Here is a 24,407-nt window from a genome sequence, read left to right on the forward strand (position 1 = left end):
TGTGATCTTGGCCCGAAGTCCAGGTAGAGAAATAAAAAAAAACGTTTTAAACTGGAAAGTTTAATGAAATAATGTGTCATTCGGACAAGAAATGTAAATTGAAAATAAAAACCAAATTTATCAAAAATTTGTGAATGATTTGTTAGCTTTAGCAAAAAATGTTTTTTGATATTTATGTGGGCAAAAATACTTAATAATTTTTCCAAACGTCACGTTTTCTGTTACTGACGTCACTTGTTTTAACTGAAATTTATTTTTGTCTATTTGTCGTAATTCTTGTTAAATTTCATACCCCTTAAGAATTACGACAAATAAATAAAAGTAAATTTTGTATTTAAAAGTAATTTGATGTCCAAAATCTAAGCCATAATATTTTCAAAGGCCAATGATTATAACCCACTAGCCGTAAATATGGGAGTCAAACGCCTTAAAAAAAAACTCCCTTAATCCTACCTCTAACCCTAGGTATGAGTGGCAAGCCTCCGCCTCTTAAAACCTTTAGCCCTAACAATAACGCTAAGTCTAAGTGGCGAGCTCCTCACCAAACAAAGTTCCTTGGTAAACTACATATAAGTGTCTAAAAAAAAAAACATCCTTCCTTAAAGAAAAGTGCACCATTTATCACCCATAAACAAATACATTAGTCAACTGTCCTAAAATGCTAGAATGATCTTGAAATGGTGAATTATTTTACATTAAATTTATGTGAAACTAACCCCCACTCTAAACTCTAAAATTGTTTTTGTTCTGTTTCTATCAAGTCTTCAGGGTATTCACAGATAATTTTTCTTAGCTCTATCATTAACCCAAAGTCAGAGTGGCCACCTCCCCACCCTCTCATAATTGCACAAAGACCCTCTTAAAACCACACATAATCTGTTTTTTTTATTGTTTCTTCACCAGAGTAGGCAACAGCCTATCAAACACGGAGCATATTTTGCTTGAAAGCATTAACTCTGCAGACAATAAACATAATGTTGCATTCAGATTTGGCATGATTCTATAAACTGCCAAATATTTCTGAATACTTCTTTCATTTGTAACCACACTTTGATTCTTCTTGAGAGCTTGTTTAAATGTGTCTACAAATTTTTTGTTTAATCTTAGGTGATGGCATTGTCATGTGATCAATGAACAATGATTTACATAATTCTTTAAATCCTCTTCCTATGAACGGGGTTCCATTGACTAAAAATTTCATTAAGTGCATTTATTGTGCTTGTTGCAGTTAAATGTCTGTACTCAACAAAATTTCTGACTACTTAGTGAAACTGTGCATAATAGTCAAGTATAATTGATATGTAATTGAGTCCATGCGACATCTTTGGCCATGGTAGAATCTTTATCGGTTGATCCCTTGCTTTAATTTGGCATCCTCTGCATTGTTTCACCAAATTTTTTTTATGTCTTGGTCAATCCTCAACGAATAAGTATAACTTCTCATTAAAGATTTCATTTGTAAAATACCTGGATGGCCTGTTTGAAATACTTAAAGAATTTTCTTTTGCACTACTACTATATAGTAATACCTGTTAGAATAGTGAAAAGGGTTATTTCCTTTATTAGTTTTCTCATTCAGATTGCCTGTGTACTAATCACCTCAGTGACATGCCCAATTCCGTACCTTATACATTTGCTGCGCAGGTTTTTAATCCAGACAACATCCCCTTTCTTCAGCCTATCTCTGGTTGTTTCCAGTTCGGACAACGGGTGGGTTTGTATGCCTTTTACCCTAACGTGATACCTGTACAATGCATCGGTCGGCGCTGTGGAGGATGAGATATCATCCTTCGGAGTCACGTTGTATGGGTAGACTGCTTCAGACACAGTGCAGCCTGTTCTGGCTGCTATGGTCTTGACAGTCCTGTAGTTCCGCTCAATGACCCTATTTCTGCTTGGTACATGTGCACATGTGCACCACAGGCATACTCCCCAGCCATCAGCAAACTTATTGAATTACTCACTGCTGAATGCGGTGCCATTGTCGGTTAATATCTTTGTTGGGGGGGCCTTGTTCAAGGAAAACACTGTTTGACTGACATGATATCAGCTGTATCTTGCTGGTGCAGCAGTTGCCAAATCGCAAACCTGGATGGGCCACAGTCAATGAGAGTCAGGAAATCCTCGCCTTTCTGGTAGGTAATATCTATCGCCAACCAGCTCCAGTGGTCCCTCACCTCCAGCTTCCCTTCTCCCAGCGAATGGGTGCTGGGTCGATGAATTGGCAAGCCACACAGTTCTTGATGTCTGCCTTCTGGAATCCTGAATCAACCAACTTAGTGAAATAGGTCCGTTTGATCCCAGGGTGCCTGCTTTGCTGGTGGAATTCTTTGATTCGATTAAATCAAATGGAGCTCATGGACGCAGCGCAGGTAAGCTTTCTTAGTAGGGTCAAGCCATCTTTGGAGTACCCTTGTCAAACAATCTGCTTTGTTCAGGCTGGATTTCACCAGGGGCACCTCCATTGACAGTGTGTATTCTTGTACCAACCTCACAATTGTGTCAAGCTGCCATCGGATGTGCATCTTGCTCGTAGCTTTGGTTCACACCCTGGCCCTCCCAGTAAGGGTGTCTGAAATCCACTTGTGGACGCAAGTAGAATTGGTGAACAGTTGCAGCATAGTCGATTTCCATAGGATTGCCAAGTTTATTCCCTTGATGACGGCATTGAGCTCTGCCAGGTTTATATGCTGGGAGTCCTTTTCTTGGTTGTAGCCAGCAAGCATTCTTCACCACAGCCCCATCATGGATTAGCAAGACGCCAGTGGCCAGAGAGGTCGCGTCAACCCATACACTGAGGTCTCAGCTGTCAACGCACCATCTGCCCCATGCTGGGTCTTCCTCATGTACCCTGGTAACGACCTCCCCGAGCATTGTGTTGAGAGGGGCATCATAAACTTCATCATCCCACCAAGTGTTAACATTGGACGCTCTCCGATTGATGAACGCCACTGCAACATGAAGCCAGCTGTCTACAAGGAGGTGTCCAACTAACTTTTCACACAGAGAAAATATGCTTCGCCGCGTAGCAACGGTGAGCATGTCTGGGACTTTGTTGCCTCATTTCTAACATAGGACGTCATTCTCTTTTGAAACCTGCAGACCAAGCACAGACACGCACTATCCTGTAGTCTTTCTGGGTCCTTGCTAAGGAGGCCAAAGTTGCAGAGATGCTCCTTCACACATGCCGCAGCCATAATTCCCTCATTCACGTACACATCATTAATATGTGCATATGCTTACTGTGCATACTCATTCTTAGCCAGAACGGCATCAACAATCATCTGTATAATCGATGGCGCCACATTAAGTCCAAACCCCCATGCAGGTTAGACAATACCTTTTCCCCCGAATAAGTATTCAGTTTTGCTACTTTTGTTAAAGTGATCGGTGCATGCACACTCGAAAATGTAACACAAATACATTAGATCCTATTTGCCGCGATTCACTGAATTTCTTGGCACATACATATCCGCGCGAGCTGTAAAAGGGTCCACGTGCTCGTTCAGTTCCCAATAGTCGAGCACCTTCTGCTTGTTTTGCTGGATAACTGCACTTTGGGTCCCCAATTCCTTCTTGGGATAAGGAACTTGCCACTCATCGATCCAAGTCTGTAGTTCCTTGTCATATTCTGCAAACAGTTAATAGTTGTTTTGGATGTCTCACCTTGATCAAACTTTCTTTTCTTTGTCCGGCTAATAAATAAATCAAGCTTGCGTTTCTTCTTTTCTTCTTCAATTTTTTGTTCCTTTTCTTTTTTATTTTGCTCCTCCAATTCATTTGGATGCTTCATAGTTAAATGTTTTAACATGTTGGTTGTGGTCATGTTAGATGGTTTTGTTCCTCGCGATATTTTAATTCGACAGACTTTGCATAGGGCTTTCAACTCATGATCTTCATCAACTTCAAAAAGTTTCCATGCAAGACTTTTTTTGAACTTTGAGGCCATATTAGAAAATTCAGTTTATCTGTAAACAAATAATTTACTATTAAATTTTGTTTTAAAGCTAGTCACTTATTTGGATAATTAATTGATAATAATCCGCTAAAAAGACAAAAAGAAAAAAATATAAAGGGATGGGGCGGTAAATTGTACCATCCAGTAGTTAACAAAAAAAACTTATAGAATTTAATTTTTGAAACCAATGTATAAAAGTTTACATAATGAAATGCAAATATGCATTTTCTTTTGAAATTTTTTTTTGGTTGACTGTGTTCAATTCACACATGGTTGATGCGGTTCAATATTACTAAACTATAAGTCTTAAGTAAAATTCTATTTATATATACTTTTTAAAATGAAATTATTTAATTAATCGTAAATATTATTTAGACATAAAAATTAATTGATTACAAAACCTTTTAAAAAATATATTAATTCCTTTTTCATTCGGCAAAAAACTGTGTCAAACACTTTTTTTTAATTTTCAATTTAAAATTCTAGAAAAAAGATTATATTATTCTGCTTTTAATATAATCAAATTCAGGGTTTTATCTTTCTGGAGAAATAAATAAAAAATATAATGGATTTTATTTCAATGAAATTAAAAAAAAAACAACTTGACTGAATTGAATTAATTACCCTTAAATTAACGAAGGGGTTATTTAATAACTTTGAGTTTGGAAGAGATAAGTATGGGGTCGGTTTGAGTGTTTTTAGTTTTTGTTTTCAAAATTAAAAGTTTAGACTCGCAATTTCGGGAAAACAGATTATTTATTTAATAAAATAATTGGTACAAGTGGAGTTTACAGTTAAAAATGTGTTTTGAAATAAGGGATGCTCCCCAAAGATTAACACAGCGATATTTTCACGATATTTTCCATTTTTTTTGCGATATTTTCGCAATTTCTTACTTTTACAAACATTTTTTTTTTTTACTAACTTTGGTTTATTAAAACTTTTTTTTGCAGACATTTTTTAATTTACAACACATTTTAACGACGTGTGTGTGCGTTTTGCGTCAGAATTTCTCACTTTACAATAAATGTTTATTTACTTACATTGGTTTATTAGCCCTCTTTCTCACTTTTACAGACATTATCGTTTTACTTTGGTTTATTAAAACTTTTTTTTTGCAAACATTCTTAAATTAACAACAAACATTTATTTTTAAGGCGGAGTTGATCAACTCACCCAGCAAATATACAACAAATAAACGATATCATTGTCAATAAAAGTTACTTTGCAACTTACCTGCATCAAATCGTTTGTATTTTCAAGTAGTTTTAAATGTTTGTTTTTTATTTCATTTCAAATATTAAATCTTTCTAAGACATTTTAAACTTTGCCAATACAAGATGACGTCGTTCCGTAAGGATAGCATACATCAGCCTCGTTTTGGTTTGGGAAAAATGGAGGAGACGGTAGCGAATTTTAAACTGCTATAACATTCGAGATGAAATAAAATGCATTTAAAACTACTTAAAAATACCAACGAATGATGCAGATAAGTTGCAAAGTAACTTTTATTGACAATGTTAACATTTATTTGTTGTATATTTGCTTTTAACTACTTTTTTTCAAGGGTCTGTGTATTGTAAAACGTACCCTGTTTTTTTCCTGTTTCTTAATCATGATTAAAATGTAAATGTCGTGTGTAAAATAGCTAACGAAAAATTCACTACCGTCTCCTCCATTTTCCCCAAACTCAAACGAGGCTGATATGTGCTTTCATTACAGACTGTCGACTTGAAATGTAATAAAAAGCATTTAAAACTACGTAAAATACCAACTTTATTCAAAGAAAACCAATTAAAAAAATATTGCATTTTTATTTCCAATTTAAAAATCTATCAAAATTTTTCTGAAAAAAATGAAGAATGGAACTGGGGGAATTCAACGTCCGCCGTAGTTTTAAATGCGTGTATTGTAAAACTGTTTGTTTTTTTTTTTCCTGTTTCTTAATCAAGTTGTTTTTATTAAAAATTGGTGACTGGCTATTAAGTTGAACGTTTCTCTATAGAGAGAAAAAAATAGGGCAACTTCCACATGGATTTTTAAGGCGGGTCCGGTAAAAAGGCTGACTTCCGCATGGATTTTTAATGCGGGTCCGGTTTACTACTACGTTGTAATAGAAAACTGAACAAGGCGTGAAAAGTCATAAAAAATGTTTAAAAAAAATTTTTTTTTTTAATTATCTGATACATAAATAAGTCTCTATTGGATGATATTAACAAGAAAAAAGTTCAAAAAAGTGAAAATTATAGAATTTATAAGGGCAGGCAGTGAAAGCCAACGTCCGCCTAAAAAAGTTTAAAAAAAAAACAACTTTATTTTATTTTACAAAACCCAAAATGAGATTAGAATTTGGGACCCCATCGCTTCAGTAGGACCTTTTGGTGCCATTTTTACCTACTTATTCACTTGTGCTATTTTTACCTACTTATTCACTTGTGCCATTTGTACCGAGCACCACATTTTTCATACTGTGAGAAATACGAACCATGCTGAAATAATGTTATTATTGAAAAAGCTATTCTTTAACTGTTCTGCACTTTCACCTAACAATTTAATGGAAAAACATACCATAAAAATTTAATTCAACTTGGAAATCCCATCTAAAATATAACACGGTACGTACACTGCACAAACACCAAAGTAAAATCCCAATTCTCGTCGAGTGGTTCCAATATGGGATCGGTTTGCTTATAGCAATAACGTTGTAACTAAAAACTAGCACCCCTTTCAAATGTCAAAATACTTTTGCTTGTTTTTTGTGAAATAATCTGGTAAGTGTCCAATCAATAATAATCCACTGTTCTGTTCGGTTTCTTACAGTTTTTCAAAATTGCAAAAAAACAAACAGAAAAAAATATAGACGGGGTGATGCTCGTTCAGGTATACTCCAAAAATGTATCTAATTGGGTAAAAAAGTAACTTAGTTTGTCTTAGATAACATTTGCTTTTTTGTTTATTTATTGTTTCACCCATTTTTTTGGCATTATTATTCTCAAAGATTATTCAAAAGAAACGTGAAGGTATTGTGCAATTATTATAAGAAACTTATTCAATAAATATATTTTTATATTTGAAAATTAAAAAGTTATTAGAACTAGAATATAGTTGAAACCACAAAAACAATTTCTAAGTTATTTCATTTCATAATTAGCATATTCATTACAAGCACAGACTAGTTAAAATTAAATTAATTTTCAATTCATGAAACACATTTTGACTGTCTTTAAATCTTTTATCTTGGAAAATTTACACTGTCTTTTGTGTGTCTTGTCAGTAGCTGAGAAACATGAAAACTAAATTGTCAAACGATATGAAAGATACCAATTTGCAGAAATAATTTCTATCTGTAGTTTGGGATTTATGGCTTTATATTTATTGCTCCATACAGACACATGACACCAATATGTGTTTTTGCATAAAGGTGTGAAAACTTTTGAATTCACTAATCCCTTTAATGTCCACTTTACTTGTTGCTAACACTTTGAAATTGTTAGATTTTTTCACACTTTGTTACCATTGGCTTGCCAATGCTGGCTAGGTGATCCCCCCCCCCCCCCCGAGCGTTTTTCCACAGTTAAAAAAATGAAATGTCATCAAATGATTTCAAAAGTACAAAAGTTTTCAATAAAAATCGGCAAAAGATTTGCAATGACTAATTTTTTTAAGAGTTTATAATATTCTAAAAAAAGATTTTAAATTAAAACTTAAGAATTCCATAATATATAATAAATAAATTCTATTTCGGACTATTTTCGCACCTAAGCTTGGCTGAAAAAAAACTTTTTTTGGGGGGGGGGGGGTTGTCACCCCTCTATGGCTGTCTGTCACCCGGGGCTGACCGCCCCCCCTAGCTACGCTAGTGGGTATGAGCCCCTGAACCCTCAGACTATTTTCGGCCATTTTACAGCTTTCGTTAAGGTACGCTCGAGTGCACACTAAGGCTATTCGTGTGCCATATGTGCACCTACACTCGTATTAAAGTGACATAAGCGTAGTAATATTTCGCGGACAATTTAAAATTAGATGAAAATTAATTTTAAAAAATTGCGGATAATTTTGGAAAGGCAATTGTTTTTTTGTTTTTTTTGTAAATGTCGATAATACACTACTACGGGACTTGCCTTTAAAATCTTAATTTTCATATAATTTCGGGTGTGTTATAAACAAATATTGCATTCAAAATTGGGGCCGGCAAATAGTTTTTAAAATATGGAAGGAAGCATCTAACACGTGTTTTTGTTTGTTTATAAAGTTCATGGTGTTTTTTTTGGGGGGGGGGGGTACAAAAAACATAGGCCCCATGTCTTTTTTAGAATAAGTTTTTTTATTTTTTCGGGATAAAAAGAAAATTTGAAATAGGTATTTTATTAAGAGTTACTCGAGAATGGGGTGGCGTTTTCAGCACACCTAAATCTACTTTAAAAAATATATTTTTCTATACAAACGTGAGACGAGCCCTAAAGTAAAATAATACCAAAAATGTTATCTAATCTAAATTAAAACCAATATTTTATTTTTTGGGGGGGGGGGGATCTGCAAAGAAGTTCCAAAAAATATATCTAATTGCTTTATGAGCTGAATATTTTAATAGAATGTAAGTTTAAAAAAAAAAAAAATATTTGAAAATTGACTTACCCAGTAGTAGCTTAAATTAAATATAAAGCTGTATTTAAGAGATAGCAAAATAATTGTTTTTGTTTTTTCATTTTCTGAAGACCTTAACCGCAAACCACCACTTAGCATGTGTAGTTCTAATGTTATTCCAATGATATTCTTTTTGAAACTTAAAAAGAAGCAGACTACTGTCAAAATTTTGCAAAATAATACAACGTGATCAATTTCATTTTAGAGATATTTCTTTCAAAAGCCTTCTTTTAAAAAAAGAAAAAAAGTATATTGTTCTATTAAACCTTTTACTGTTTAAATAATTTGACTTTGCTCGTTTTATTTTAAGAAAATATAAGTTGAAAAAACATTTTCATTCACTATTAGATTTGTCAGTAAAAAAAAACAGTCGCCAAAAAGATAAGCGTTTTTTTTTTTAATTTTTACTCGCAATGTAGAGCCCTGCATACTTCTTTTCAAGTTAACTCTTTTGTAGTTTTGATTACAAAAGATCTGAATGAATGAACCTTGTAAGGGAGGGGCACTAAGCATTGCCCTGTTAATAATGGTTTCTTTTTATAACATGCTACATTTCTCTGTTGCGGTTAGAAATATCAGGAAAGTTTTTTCTTTTTTTCAAAACCCAAAACGTTTAAATAATGAACCAACGCGCTAATCGACTGACCTAACGCGACGTACATGAAATTTGTTCAGTTTTTCAACTATTTAAAGCAAATCAGGTCATGACGTCATCTGACGCATGCGTAGAACCGGTCGAGAGGGCTGTTTTTGTTGACCTCTCAACGGATATGTCGAAATTTGTCGATTTCGGGGTGAAAAAATGAACATTTTTGGCCAATTTTTTGAGCGAAGGATGGAGCTTCAATATGATACCGAGTTTGTTAATTTTTGTTGTGTCTATCGAAAGTTTTTAGCAGACACACAAACATACACACATACATACATACATTTTCGCTTTTATATATAACTAGCGAGGGGTACCCGGCGTTGCCTGGGTGTTTTTCGGGGTATGTGAAAAAAACCCGAAAATGTGAAAAAAAAAAAAAACAGGTGCCCGTGAAAAAAAAAACGAAGCCTTCACGACGCGCAGTTGGAAAATAGTAAAGTGTTTAAAAAAAACAGGTGCATGGGTAAAAACAAACAAACCGTAGGTATTCAGCAGTTAGCATTTTGTGCGGGACAGTTTTGAATGAGGTGAATAAATCGGTTTGTTTGTTTTTAAAAACCCACTCCCTGTTTATTAGGAGGAGCAAAATGAAAGCTACAGTCTGATATGACGAAGTCGACATTGAACAAACGTTACGTAGCTCTCTTGAGACAACTGGCTTTCGGCCTGTTGGATTTATTTGCTTCTCCACTGAGCAAATTAGGCACAAGGCCGTTTTTTAATGTGGAGATAGCGGGAGGGGGGAGGGAAAGGGGGAACCAGCTTCTGAGAGGTGGGAAATGGGAGCTGGATAAGTAACTGTTGGTATGAAGGGTTGCCCCTACATTGACCAAGTTCAGATATGTGGGGTTACCCCCACATATGGTCTTTGCTAGTCATAGCTAGTCTTTGCTTGCAGCATCTGCCGGAACAGATACTACACTTTGATCTTGTCGCCCGGACCCCCGAGGGGGTGCAGGGGCCGTTTATTTATTTGCTTCCCCACTAAGCAAATTAGGCACAAGGCCGTTTTTTAATGTGGAGAGAGAGGGAAGGGGGAGGGAAAGGGGGATCCTGCTCCCGAGAGGTGGGAAATGGGAGCTGGATAGTAACTGTGGTCGTAGGGTGATCCCTACCTTGACCAAGTTCAGATATGTGGGGTTACCCCCACATATGGTCTTTGCTAGTCATAGCTGGTCTTTGCTAGTCTTAGCTTTGCAGCATCTGCCGGAACAGATACTACACTTTGATCTTGTCGCCCGGACCCCCGAGGGGGTTTTGGGCCTGTGGTATTTATTTGCTTCCCCACTGAGCAAATTAGGCACAAGGCCGTTTTTTAATGTGGAGAGAGAGGGAAGGGGGAGGGAAAGGGGGATCCTGCTCCCGAGAGGTGGGAAAAGGGAGCTGGATAGTAACTGTGTTCGTAGGGTGATCCCTGCCTTGACCAAGTTCAGATATGTGGGGTTACCCCCACATATGGTCTTTGCTAGTCATAGCTAGTCTTTGCTTGCAGCATCTGCCGGAACAGATACTACACTTTGATCTTGTCGCCCGGACCCCCGAGGGGGTGCAGGGGCTGTTTATTTATTTGCTTCCCCACTAAGCAAATTAGGCACAAGGCCGTTTTTTAATGTGGAGAGAGAGGGAAGGGGGAGGGAAAGGGGGATCCTGCTCCCGAGAGGTGGGAAATGGGAGCTGGATAGTAACTGTGGTCGTAGGGTGATCCCTACCTTGACCAAGTTCAGATATGTGGGGTTACCCCCACATATGGTCTTTGCTAGTCATAGCTGGTCTTTGCTAGTCTTAGCTTTGCAGCATCTGCCGGAACAGATACTACACTTTGATCTTGTCCCCCCGGGCCGCCGAAGCGGGGGGGGGGGCTGTTGTATTTATTTGCTTCCCCACTGAGCAAATTAGATTTTTAATGTGAGGAGTGAAGGGAGGGGAAAGGGAAAAAGGGGACCAGCTCCCGAGAGGTGGGAAATGGGAGCTGGTTAAAGGTCAGGCATGTGGGGTTGCCCCCACATCTGGTCTTTGCTAGTCATAGCTTGCAGTATCTGCCGGAACAGATACTACACTTTGATCTTGTCCCCCCGTGCCGCCGAAGCGGGGGGGGGGGGGCTGTTGTATTTATTTGCTTCCCCACTGAGCAAATTAGGCACAAGGCCGTTTTTTTAATGTGGAGAGCGAGGGAGGGGGGAGGGAAAGGGGATCCTGCTCCCGAGAGGTGGGAAATGGGAGCTGGATAGTAACTGTGGTCGTAGGGTGATCCCTACCTTGACCAAGTTCAGATATGTGGGGTTACCCCCACATATGGTCTTTGCTAGTCATAGCTGGTCTTTGCTAGTCTTAGCTTTGCAGCATCTGCCGGAACAGATACTACACTTTGATCTTGTCGCCCGGACCCCCGAGGGGGTTTTGGGCCTGTGGTATTTATTTGCTTCCCCACTGAGCAAATTAGGCACAAGGCCGTTTTTTAATGTGGAGAGAGAGGGAAGGGGGAGGGAAAGGGGGATCCTGCTCCCGAGAGGTGGGAAAAGGGAGCTGGATAGTAACTGTGTTCGTAGGGTGATCCCTACCTTGACCAAGTTCAGATATGTGGGGTTACCCCCACATATGGTCTTTGCTAGTCATAGCTAGTCTTTGCTTGCAGCATCTGCCGGAACAGATACTACACTTTGATCTTGTCGCCCGGACCCCCGAGGGGGTGCAGGGGCTGTTTATTTATTTGCTTCCCCACTAAGCAAATTAGGCACAAGGCCGTTTTTTAATGTGGAGAGAGAGGGAAGGGGGAGGGAAAGGGGGATCCTGCTCCCGAGAGGTGGGAAATGGGAGCTGGATAGTAACTGTGGTCGTAGGGTGATCCCTACCTTGACCAAGTTCAGATATGTGGGGTTACCCCCACATATGGTCTTTGCTAGTCATAGCTGGTCTTTGCTAGTCTTAGCTTTGCAGCATCTGCCGGAACAGATACTACACTTTGATCTTGTCCCCCCGGGCCGCCGAAGCGGGGGGGGGGGGGGCTGTTGTATTTATTTGCTTCCCCACTGAGCAAATTAGATTTTTAATGTGAGGAGTGAAGGGAGGGGAAAGGGAAAAAGGGGACCAGCTCCCGAGAGGTGGGAAATGGGAGCTGGTTAAAGGTCAGGCATGTGGGGTTGCCCCCACATCTGGTCTTTGCTAGTCATAGCTTGCAGTATCTGCCGGAACAGATACTACACTTTGATCTTGTCCCCCCGTGCCGCCGAAGCGGGGGGGGGGGGGCTGTTGTATTTATTTGCTTCCCCACTGAGCAAATTAGGCACAAGGCCGTTTTTTTAATGTGGAGAGCGAGGGAGGGGGGAGGGAAAGGGGATCCTGCTCCCGAGAGGTGGGAAATGGGAGCTGGATAGTAACTGTGGTCGTAGGGTGATCCCTACCTTGACCAAGTTCAGATATGTGGGGTTACCCCCACATATGGTCTTTGCTATTCATAGCTGGTCTTTGCTTGCAGCATCTGTCGGAACAGATACTACACTTTGAGATATTAAATCTTTTATTCATGTTAAAAAATACAGTAAAATTAACGGTGAACAAAAAACTTAGGCACATGGCCAACTCAAAAGGGGGGATTTTGGGGGTCGTTGGTCATCCTTGTCACTCCAGAACTAAACAAAGTCAAAAGTTTCTCCCAGCTAGTATCTTCTTTCACCATAATACCGCATTCACCCTTTCATATAGGGGGACGTCCTAGTAACTCCCAATTTTTAAAACATTTTTTATTGACGAGTAAAAACAAAAAAGATAACAATAAAATGGTACAATAATTCATTTGTGTCGAGGGCGGGGGAAGAAAAAATAAAAAGGTGATTAGTAGGACCCTCCCAACCCCGTCTAGTTGATAGACTGCCCGTTCCACTAGGTTTGTAAAAGGAACCTCGCTTCTGCGGGTCAGTCTCTAGGTGGGGATGCCCTCTAGATGGGAGTAAATGGAGAAAAGAAAATTTTTGTGGGTAAGGGATGGAGGTTAGTTTGTATTTCTTTTTCTCCAAGATGGGTAAAATTTAGAGGAAGGGGTGAAAACAAAAATTGCAGGTAAGAGGGGATGGGGATCTTGGAGGCTTCCTAATCGGGGAGGGATGGAACACACACTCAGCTAGCTGAGAGACTACTTGTTTAATTTAACTTTACAGAACTGCGCGTTCCACACCTAGGCGGGGAACACGTATTCAAATTTGACTCCTCTTCGTACACACAGACTTGCCACATGTATCCATCTTCTGTCAAATGCCGCGCGATGCAGCCTTCTTCTATCACATCTGATCTTCACCCGTAGTTGGTGTTTAAAGAACGCGATCAGATCTTGATCAGAAAAAGACAACACCCCCCGGCAACCTTGCAGACGCGACGTCCAAATCACCATTCTCGCCACGGCCAGGATCGTAACGTAGACCATTTGTCTTTCCCGGTCCCACGGCGGACTCACGTTGTCCACAACATTGGATACAGTAATTGGGCGAGGATGCTCAGGATCGATGCGAGCCGTCACCCCACTGACATACGACCAGTACTGGCGGAGTTCGCGGCAATCGAAGAAAGCGTGATCCGTAGTTTCCACGGCCGTTGTCCCACAACGGGCACTTTGATCTTGCCCCCGTGCCGCCGAAGCGGGGGGGGGGGGCTGTGATTAGAGTAGAGTTTCGCTTTTTTTTATACCGAAAACTGAATGTAACGCGTGCCGATGCGGGAAATGTTGAATAATTAACGTTTGAAAGTCAATAGAATTAAATAGACAGGCGAGCTCCGTGGTTAACTGTGAGATATTACAATTTATAGATGATATAAAAAGTTTTTAAGAAGTTATGAACCGAGCAAGCGCTTCTCTGAAAGAAGCCTTTTGTGGGCATCGAGGAAAAGCGTACATACATACATACATACATACATTTTCACTTTTATATATATTTAGAAGACTAGCGGCGAGGGGTACCCGGCGTTGCCCGGGTGTTTGGAGGTGTGTGAGGGGGGGTTAATTTGGTTTGTTGTTTTGTTTTACGGCATATCAACCCTTTTCAGGTTATTTAATGCCGAATCTGGTGATTTTGAAGAACGATTTTTTAATATAGTATATTTGTTTTTTAAGTCGTATTCTATTTAACCCATAGTTGGGACCCTAACAGGTGCTACCACTCCGGGTCAGAGTGGACCTGGGAGCAATGGCAATTAAAGGGTGGCTCCACACTCCCTAAGGCCTGCAAGCTGGGGCCCTCACCATCGAATATAGTTTAAGGTCATATCCAGGACCATGGGGGGTTTAAAAAAAAAAGTAAGTATGAGGATCAAACCTGAACCGTTGAGGCAAAGTTGTAAATTAAAGTGTGAAAGAAAAAACGTGCGACGTTAACCATTGCTCCACCGCGACATGCTAACGGAAACACGTTGGAATTTATTTGATTACTTGGATTTAGCAGGTGCCCGTTTTAATGAGTTAATGAGGTCAAGTTTGACTGTGGGATAGTATTTACTGCTGAACGCGTCCCCCCCCCCTCCCACAAGATGTTATAGGAAAAAGACTAACCCACATGCGGCGAGCGACAAATCTTGAATATTTATCTTCCCGAAATCGAGCAAATTAAATAGACAGGCGAGCTTCATTGTTAACTGTGAGATATTACGGTTTATATGTGATATAAAAAGTTTTAAAAAGTTATGACACGAGCAACTTCTTTGAAAGAAGCCTTTTGTAGACATACAGAAAAAGCGAACACACATGCATACATAATTCATAATTGAATAGAATTACACCCCAAGATTGTAGTCGACTTGCCATGTGGGTTGGTATACCTATTTTTGAACAAAATATTATTATCAGTGGTTTGTTGTCTCTTTGCAGAATAAATTCTCTTCCATATTAAAACCTGTGAAATTTTTTTTTAAAAGCATAAATTATTGCTAAATTTTCTTTTTCGATTTGACTAATTTTGTTTTGCAGACAGTAACATTATCGTGGCATGTACTATTGGTTTTGTAGATCCATCCTCAAATTTGTGAAGCCCCGCATTACTAGCATCTGCTGCTACAATGATTTTCATCTTCATGTTGAAATATGCTAACGATAGGTCTGCTAACAAACAGATTTTTATTTTTCTAAAAGCCTGTTCGCATTCTTCTGACCATATCCACTTTGTGCTCTGTTTTACTAAATTATTTAACAGAACGCTCATCTCATATACTTTTGGGATATATGTAATAACTTTCTAATCCCACGAAAACCTGGAGTTTAGCAATGTTATCTGGTGTGGGCATGTTTTTTATAGCTTCAACATTTTCTGGGTTCATTTTTTTTTCCTTTCTTCAATGATCTACCCTAAATATTTTGGCTTCTTTAAGATCTTGCATTTTTCAGCATTCAGCTTGAATTCATATTCCTCAATTCTCTAAAATACTGCTCTAATATGGGCTTTGTATTGTGGCTCATTTTCGCTTTTAATCAAAATATCATTTAAATATGCAATTGCATATTCCATACTAGCCAACATTGTTTCCAATATTTGCTGGAATAGGTTTGGAGCTACATTCAATCCAAAAGGAAGACAATTCAGTTTAAAAAAAATTAATTTGTGTGTTTATTGTCAGGTATTTTGAACATTCTTGACTGACTTTCACCTGAAGGTAAGCTTCAGACAAATCCAATTTTGAAAACACTCTACCAATATTTAATTTATTGAATATATCTTCTCGAGATGGTAGAGATTATGCATGGTTTTTCAAACAGTCATTCTACCCAGTTTTGAAAAGTCGTTTTTTTTTTTTTTTCTTTTTTTTTTTTTTATATATATACACTCACTCAGAGTAATTAACTTGAAATTATGACAATTTTTCCAAGCTTTCTAAGTCCTTATTTATTGCATATAATGTTGAAAATGACACTTTTAGGTTTAAGAATTGGTTTAACATTTTCTTTTAACTCAAAGTTAACTTCTGTTTTTGTGCACAAAACAAATCCTGAAAAACGCAAGGGAATTTACTTTTTAAATCTGTAATAAATCTTTCCATTTGCTTTATCTTGCTTTTCTCTATGATGTTAACATTGTTACAAAATTAATTGGTAATTCCTATAAGATAAACAATACAATTCAATTTAGATAAAAATGATTTTCTGAACTAAGGAGTACATACACTTATAATTTGTGAGTTTTTCCCATGAACAAAATGTTACATTTTAATTCGCCTTTGAACTTGAATTTTTTTACCTGATAACCCTCTTGCAATTTTGTCTTTCCAAATCAGTTTATTACAGGGATATTACTTCCTGACTCTAATAATTTTATAATCTGCCCACTTAGTTTTATATTAAAGTCATTTCATTTTCACCGCATGTCGTTTCTAGACATTATTATGTTTACCTTTGATTGCAACTTTTTTTTACTTGTCTCTTTTGTCAGACTCTTATGGCCTACATGCACACAATTAAACCATATTTTATCCTTAAAGAAACAGTCTTTTTTTATATGCTTTCCACCACACGTACTACATATGACTTGTTTTCTTTTTTTTGATTCGACTTTTGTCTTCCAGTCTGTATTCGTGATATGCTGTTATCTCCAATCCGATTATTATCATTTTTAATATTTATTAGATGCTGCCATTCCTCTGCGACTCTTTGCAATGTAATGTTTGGGTCATGTTTCATAGTACTAAGAATTCTTGATCTAATTTCTTTGTCCTTTGATGTCATTAGACTTTGCACATGTCGCTTGATAATTCCGTTAATTTCAATGCCTCATATTGTGCATTAACCATACCTGCATATATGACATCACAATATTTAATTGTCAAACCATTGTTTACATCTTTTTGTAAATATTTCAAACATATAAAAATAAGCTGGAAACGTTGAACCAATATCCAAGTTGTATTTAAATTTCGAGAGTGAATTTCAAATTCTTCAGCTGAAAAAATCCTTGAACCTGGTGATTTTCTGATTTTAGATAATATGTCTTCCAAAAGTGATTTATTACCTTTTACTCGTTGTTTGAATAACTTTTCAAGCCTCACTTGTTGATGTTGAAATTGCTGTTGTCGAAATTGTTTTTGTTGTTCTGATTGTTGTTAGAATTGTTTTTGTTGTTTCAATAGTTGTTGTTGGATTTGTTTTTGTTGCTCCAATTGTTGCTGTTGAAATTGTTTTTGTTGTTGTAATTTTTATTGGTGGAATTGTTTTTGTTGTTCTAATTTTTATTGGTGGAATTGTTTTTGTTGTTCTAGTTTTTGTTGTTCTAATTTTTATTGTTGGAATTGTTTTTGTTGTTTGAGTTTTTATTGTTGAAATTGTTTTTGTTGTTCTAATTTTTATTGTTGGAATTGTTTTTGTTGTTTGAGTTTTGCTGCTCCAATTGTTATAGTGTTACTGTTGGAATTACTGTTGGTGTTGGCTTATAGGTCTTTAGTTTCCGAAATCTGTTCCATTTGATTAACATATTCCCAGGGAGAAAAAAATTACTCTAATTTGTGTAGACAATAACTTTGCTAAGTTTAAACAAGAGGAAGAAGAATGTTCTTACATTCTGTAAGAATTTAATGAAATATGTTCCTTGTTAAGTTTTTAAAAAATGGATAGAAAAAATGCTCACTTTCTGTGAGTTCTAACGTTTATTGGTGTTTTTTTTTTTATTATAAGGTTGTTTTGAATCACTTGTCATTAGACATTTTTTTTCTAAATTTGTTTGAATCCTACGTAGCCATTAATGTCCTGCAAAATGGATATACATTGTTTGAAGTAATTTATGAGTAATTGTTTCTGCAAGATTTGAATGAGATTGTATTAAGGAGCATAGTGAAACACCTTTAAAAGTCAGCATCCTAAAGAAAAATGTGGAGGTTGACCTAATATACAAATTTATCCTGCCCACCTCAAAAAAAAGTAAATGTATGTGCAATTTCTAGAATCAGTCCAGAAAGAAATTAAAGCAAAATATTCCCCATGATCAGTTCCCTAATTATTGAAATTTACATTAAAACTGTTAAAATGATCTACATACAAAGTACAGAAATTTGAAAGTTCTTATCACTGATGAAATCTCCATGACTGCCTGTGAATGCTAGCTGAGAGTTTATTTCAACTCCTCAGCCTAACATTCACAGGTAACATGAATCGGAATAAATACAAATTCAAATTGACATGTTCTTATTTACTTGCCTTCCCACGAGGATATAGTTAGATAAAGGTCGGATCTTCATTCACGTGTAGCAGGCACTTTAAAAAAGTGAGTTGCCTGCTTACTAGTTTGTAACCTTATATTGTAAACCACTCGCATATATTAAAGTTCACTCTACGAATATATGTAGGGTAGGTAATCGGTGTAAAAAAATCAGTAAAACCATAACTTTCAAACACACTGGTAGGTCTATTAATTGAGGTATGTAAGCATAAATTGGAAAATCTCTAAATAGTTTGACAAAATACATCAGATATTAATGTAAAAAACATTATTTGCAAAAATATGTGCTAAAAAAGTAAATGGATGAAAAAAGTTAACGTATGTTTATATATTTTTATTGTAAACAAAAGTAAACCTAAAATATAGTTAACTATAAAAATATTTTAACAGTTGTGGATATTTTACATATGAGAGAGAGAGATGAGGGACAGAAAAAGTGAGAAAGAGAGGGGAATAATATCTACAGCAAGAAAATCTAGTAGCCATAACATTTATTTGTAAATCGACAATGATCATAATAAATAGCACGCGCACACGCGAGAGAGAGAGAGAGATATGGATAGCGAGTGGCATGTTTATTCACTTGTAAATGACTACTTTGATAGATATTTAATTATCTAAAAAGAACTTGCAATTTTTAATGCTTATTAACATCTAATAAATGTTTTTGCAAAGTATTTAAAAGCAAAAGTTGTGTTTTTCTTTGTTAATGCATGATGACGGAAACGCACACACAATAAGCAAAGTAACGTGACAAAAAAATAAATAAAAATAAAAAATGTAAATTTATTGTAAGGTTACTGAATATTTCTATGTAGACATTAAATATTTTTTGTCTTTGTTATAATAGTTATAAAAACAGATGGCTTGTTTTTTGTGTCAGGCACTTCACCGGGCCCAAGAATGTTTCTTAGCGACACCATTTTTTCCCCCTCATTTTAATAACTGTTCGTTTATATATAGAAGAATAGAATTCCGTAATATGAGAATACTCATAGTTCAGCCAATGAGAGTTGCCAGATATTTATAAGGGAGAAATTCTTATTTTTTAGAGCGGGAAATATAATGATAATGTTATCTCTAAGAGTTTATGATTCAGTTATGAAGGGTGACTGAAAAATATAGTTATAATGTGTATATATCTTCCTGGTGATGACTGGGTGTGGTATGACTTTAGATATAGGATAAGAAACTACTTTTTCTAAAGATGATGTGAATGTGAAGATGTTGCTCTTAGGATGGAATGTAGGATTTTATTATAACGAATAAATATATCTATAATGTCGTTTTAAAGTTACATAGGATAGTAACTAATAGTCTAGATATAATAAATTTATATGTGGCATCAGTTGTTGCAAACCTATGGTACTTTGGTCCAGAGGGAAATTTCTGCAATCATTTTATTATATAGTAGATGAGAACCGTTTTTTGTTTTACAGTAATTGGTTTTAACATTCTGTCAAATTAAAAAAAATGTGATAATTCTGTTAAAATTTGGTTCTGACTAAGTTTGATTTTTTAAAGTGTTTTTTTTATTATAGTATAGGTTACCAGTTTAATAGAGCTATTGTTCTTTGTAATCATTCTGTTTTGATTTTTGTTAAGTAGAAAACTCTGACTTTGTTAGCATTCTTTGCAGATGAATAATTTGTAGAAAACAGGTGTATTATTTATATTTTTTGTACAATTTTATTTCCTTTTCTTTATATATATATCAAGAAAAATGATTTTTTGGCGGGGTGGGATATATAACCTTTTTTATTTTCAAAAACATGCCTTCAAATAATTTGTGTGAATGTAACAGAATGTTATGCTCAAGTAGACATGTTTTTCTTATAATGACTCAGTTTTTCAATGTTTATTGCTTAAATCATGTTTATCTATTAAAAACAACATCTTGATTAGTAAAATATTTTCTATAATTTAATTTTTCATTAGTTTAAAAGTTTCCAAAGAATGTTTTCTTTCAATTATCCTTATTTTTGTTTTAGGATCCTCATGTGGAAACTTATAACATAAAACATATTGAAAACCAGTTGAACATTAATCGAAATCACCTTATTGCATTTGCTTTGCTTGTTGGCTGTGATTATTTACCCAAGGGTGTTCCTCACATTGGTGTAGAAACAACTCTAAAATTGTTCAAAGCTTTAGGTGAAAAAGATGTCTTGTCCAGGTAAGAATTTGTTTAACATGTATGCAAACTTTTTACTCTGAAAACTTTCTTTTTATGCGATAAAGATGACAATATAAGTGTTTGTTTGGAGAATAAAAACAGACTCTTCATGATGCAAAAATTAATAACCTGTTGTTAAATGTTTACAATAAGTTTGAAAATTTAAAATTACTAAGCTTGCCTTTACTTGACATTATTATAGTTGATTTAAATATCTGTTTTTATCTGTTGGATGGCTTTCAGAAATTGACTTCCAAACTAACCTATCTCTGGCCAGGTCTTTATATGCCCCTCTTTCCTTCAAATCTATCCTTATCACTTCCTCCCATAATTTCTTCCCCTGCAACCTTAACTTTTCTAATCCAAGCAGTCTTATCCATTCTTTTAATGTGACCAAACCAATGAAGTTTTCTGTTTTGCACTTCTCTTCATATACTGTCCAAATTTGATAATTCTCCAAGGTCATTAAAACTAAGCCTGTATTTAAAACTCACATAATACATCCATCATATTGAGATGTGTTGATGGGTTGAAGATATCAAGACAAGAGATAGCCATTTTGCTGAGTCGGTTGTGTCTGTATATATCTGACTTAAATAATAAAAAAAAACATCACAAGAGTTCAAAGGAAAACACTAATGTTTTCTCTACAATAATATGAATCAATCTTTTATTTAACTGAAACATGGGAATACAGTAACATGAACATATAACTTGAATTGCTTGATCAGCAGTTGTTATTCTCATACTATTTCATGCAACACATATCCTCAACACTCACTAGCCAGATTTCACTTTCACACATTACACAGTTTATACATTCCTGATAGATTCTTCCCTTTGTCAACAGTGGTAATACTATGTTGATTGACAGAAGTTTCATGAGCTTAATCTGTTGCAATATTTTTGATATGAATGATTGGTATGATTAAAGAAAATTGGAAGGTTCTACTTATAGACACTGGCAATAGGAACTGACCAATCAAATAGAGCCACGTTCTGTTAGCAACCAATCAGAAACCGGAATTGTTCCATAAAAATATTAGATCTTTTAGAATTCTTACACATAATTTTTGTGTCTACACAAGAAAGATCTTTGCTTTTTGTCTGCAAAATTTTAAAGTCCAGGACTTATGCAGATCAGCTAGCCACCGAAAACTCTTTAGTCTCCAGGAATTATATAGATTAGTTACCCATTGAAACTCTTCTGAAATTCAACATGGCTTTCAGTTCAAAAGGACCCAGCTAAGACTTTACTTCGATAGATCAGAATCGAAATTTGAAGTGTGACCAGGGAAATTTTTGGGTTATTTACGAATTACAAAAGTTACATAAAGTCATTCAGATATAACCTAAATCAAAACAACTCTGAATTTATTGAAAAGAACACAACTGTCTTTGCGGAATTAATACAGTGCCTAGATGATAGAAAATGATAATAATGCGAGAGGCCTTGGACGATGGCTCCAAAGCATTGAACATATTAAGGAAGCATTATTTATTGAAAGGAAAACCAAAAATTATCTCTTATACAGAACTGATGTCTCTAAAACGTATGGAAGCTGAAATGATTATAGATTATAAGGGCTGAAACAATGGCAAATTCATTAAAAATGTCTGGTAAAGTAATTAACTGTCTGTTGATCTCCATAATCCTTAAAGTGTTGCCGAGTGACTTTAAGTTGTTTACAAATGTGATATCTCAAAGAAAAACCAATGACTTTTAGTCAATTCAGGGTAGCAATAAGAAGTTACAAGGAAACGGAAAAAAATGATCCAAGAGAAATACAAATTTACATGTATAATGATATTTAAAAATGCCCACCTGAAAACTTCAAAATCACCAAAATTAAATTGTACCTTTTTTCAAAAAATAATTTTTCTCCTAAGAAAATGACTAACATTAGTTGCTATAATTGTAGCAACTCAACCACAAAAGTTTCCAGTGTAGATACAAAACTTTTAAAGGAGATTCCATCAAAAATGTGGAGAGCTCCATTAGTGAAATACATTATTATTTTCATATACGTTTGACACTTCAGTAACAACTTGTCGATTGTGGGGCAACAGCACATGTAATTATGAAGGAATCAGATTTTATCAATTTTGATCTAAACTTTAATCATTTTGTAGAACTAGCTGATGGCAGTCAAGTAAATGATATTGTTTTAAAGAGAGGTGATGCTAAAATCTTGCAAAGGAATATTAAAAGTGAACATCGTTTCTGCCTTCTGATTCTAAAATCAAATCCAATAAGTCAAAATTGGTTACCCAAATGGAACTGTTTGACACTATTTTTGTAGAGTGCTTGGAGGGGGGGGGGTAGATGACAGAAGAAAAGGAAGTAGGTTGAGCGAGTAATAAAAGAGCTTATCAATAAACAATGGATAGGAATTTGTTGTTAATGAAGACAAAGAGAAATAAGGGTAAGCTTTAAATTAGGGTGTGATGAGTGACCGGGTGATCAATAGGTAGAGTACAATGGACCAGTAAGTGTTTTGGTGGGAGGGTTACTGTGAATCAAGGGAACAATAGGAACGACATCTGGTGGAAGGGGAGGGGAGCAGTCAGATACTTATTCAGTTGAGGACAGTTGGATTTTGGATACTGCCGAGAGCAGTTGGTCACTTCGAGGTTCTCTGAGGGATATGAGGAGATGAACTGACAAGTGACTGATACGGCCTTGACAGAACATATATGTGAACCTTAGCATGTAGAAACATACTTGGAGTCCAACTGACATATGTGAAGTGTCAGCATCTGTGTTTTTCCTGCGTTTGTTTTATTTCATTTTTATACTGGTAGACCTGTGCACCCCCACTGAAAGTCGCCAGTGAGCATTTTTTTTTTTTTTATTGCTTTCCATTGTTTGTGTGCAGGGGAGATGATCTCTGTGGATTTTGCACAACTTATCATTCATTTTCATCTATTATCAAGCAATTTTATATTAATTCCTGTGAGTGTCACATTCAAAATTAATACATATTTAATGGTGGTAGCGCAACTATCACTCACTAAGTGTTTTCTTCTCATACTCTCCTTAATGTAACCGGGAAATCCTCTACATTGAGAACAGTTTTTAACAAGACACTGTCTGTCTTTACTTTCTTACCATACGTTTCCCATTAGTCTTTTTTACAAAATGTCTTAAAATAATGAATTCTCCCTGGCTGAGTTCCAGTTAGTTCTGATTGCGCATTAGCATACATTTACTTCAAATTAATGAATAGTGGATTACATGATTTTTGCACACTTATAAATCACTTTCAAGCACATTGCATCATCCAGCAACAAAAATTTGGTTAAATTTGGCAAGACCACTTTGTTTACATTTTTCATTTATGCATACTTAGTGGCAGCACTCACAACACACAATTCATATTTTCCCAAACATGGAATACTGCTAATAACCACTAAAACAAAACATGTAGAATGCAATGAAATGTTTTTGTTTAATAAAATATTCCAGTAATTCGAAAAATATTACATTTTTAACAAAATACATCTGCGGTGATATTTTCATGCAAAAGTACGAAAAAAAAACCAGGGTTTTTTTTTTTTTGTTTTTTAAAAACAATTCCAGTAATTTTGAGAAGATTTTTTTTCAGTTGCTTCCCATATAATTCTTGGCAGTTATTTAGTTATCAGTGCATTTTTACAAAAAGGTTTTCAGCCATGCTTAAACTACCTGCATGATGGCTGTAAAGTATTGAACATATTAAGAAAGCATTATTTATCAAAACGAAAACCAAAAATTATCTTTTTATATACTGAACTGACATCTCTAAAACGTACGGAAACTGA

The 24,407-nt window shown here is 35.9% G+C and overlaps 2 protein-coding genes across 4 annotated transcripts in view; one reads left to right on the plus strand and one right to left on the minus strand.

The window, feature by feature from the left end:
- The window catches only part of LOC145276878 (protein canopy homolog 2-like), a 318,296-nt gene that overhangs the window by 258,112 nt on the left and 35,777 nt on the right, over positions 1–24,407 (minus strand). Inside the window, exon 1 of one of the 3 annotated variants that reach the window (XM_080128298.1) lies at positions 5,195–5,653. The exons of 1 other annotated variant lie outside the window; for it this stretch is intronic. In XM_080128298.1, the coding sequence (XP_079984424.1) occupies positions 5,195–5,200 (6 nt within the window). In that variant the 5' untranslated portion in view covers positions 5,201–5,653. Of the gene's footprint in view, positions 1–5,194; positions 5,654–24,407 lie in introns of those variants that run through there. One more of the 3 variants, XM_080128300.1, reaches the window with a different exon arrangement.
- The window catches only part of LOC145276877 (uncharacterized), a 244,398-nt gene that overhangs the window by 116,751 nt on the left and 103,240 nt on the right, over positions 1–24,407 (plus strand). The window contains exon 6 of the mRNA XM_080128295.1: positions 20,419–20,603. Within this exon, the coding sequence (XP_079984421.1) occupies positions 20,419–20,603 (185 nt within the window). The remainder of the gene's footprint in view (positions 1–20,418; positions 20,604–24,407) is intronic.

This window comes from Euprymna scolopes, chromosome 5 (assembly GCF_053919585.1).
Source record: "Euprymna scolopes isolate OS-2025 chromosome 5, ASM5391958v1, whole genome shotgun sequence".
Taxonomy (NCBI): Eukaryota; Metazoa; Mollusca; class Cephalopoda; order Sepiida; family Sepiolidae; genus Euprymna; species Euprymna scolopes.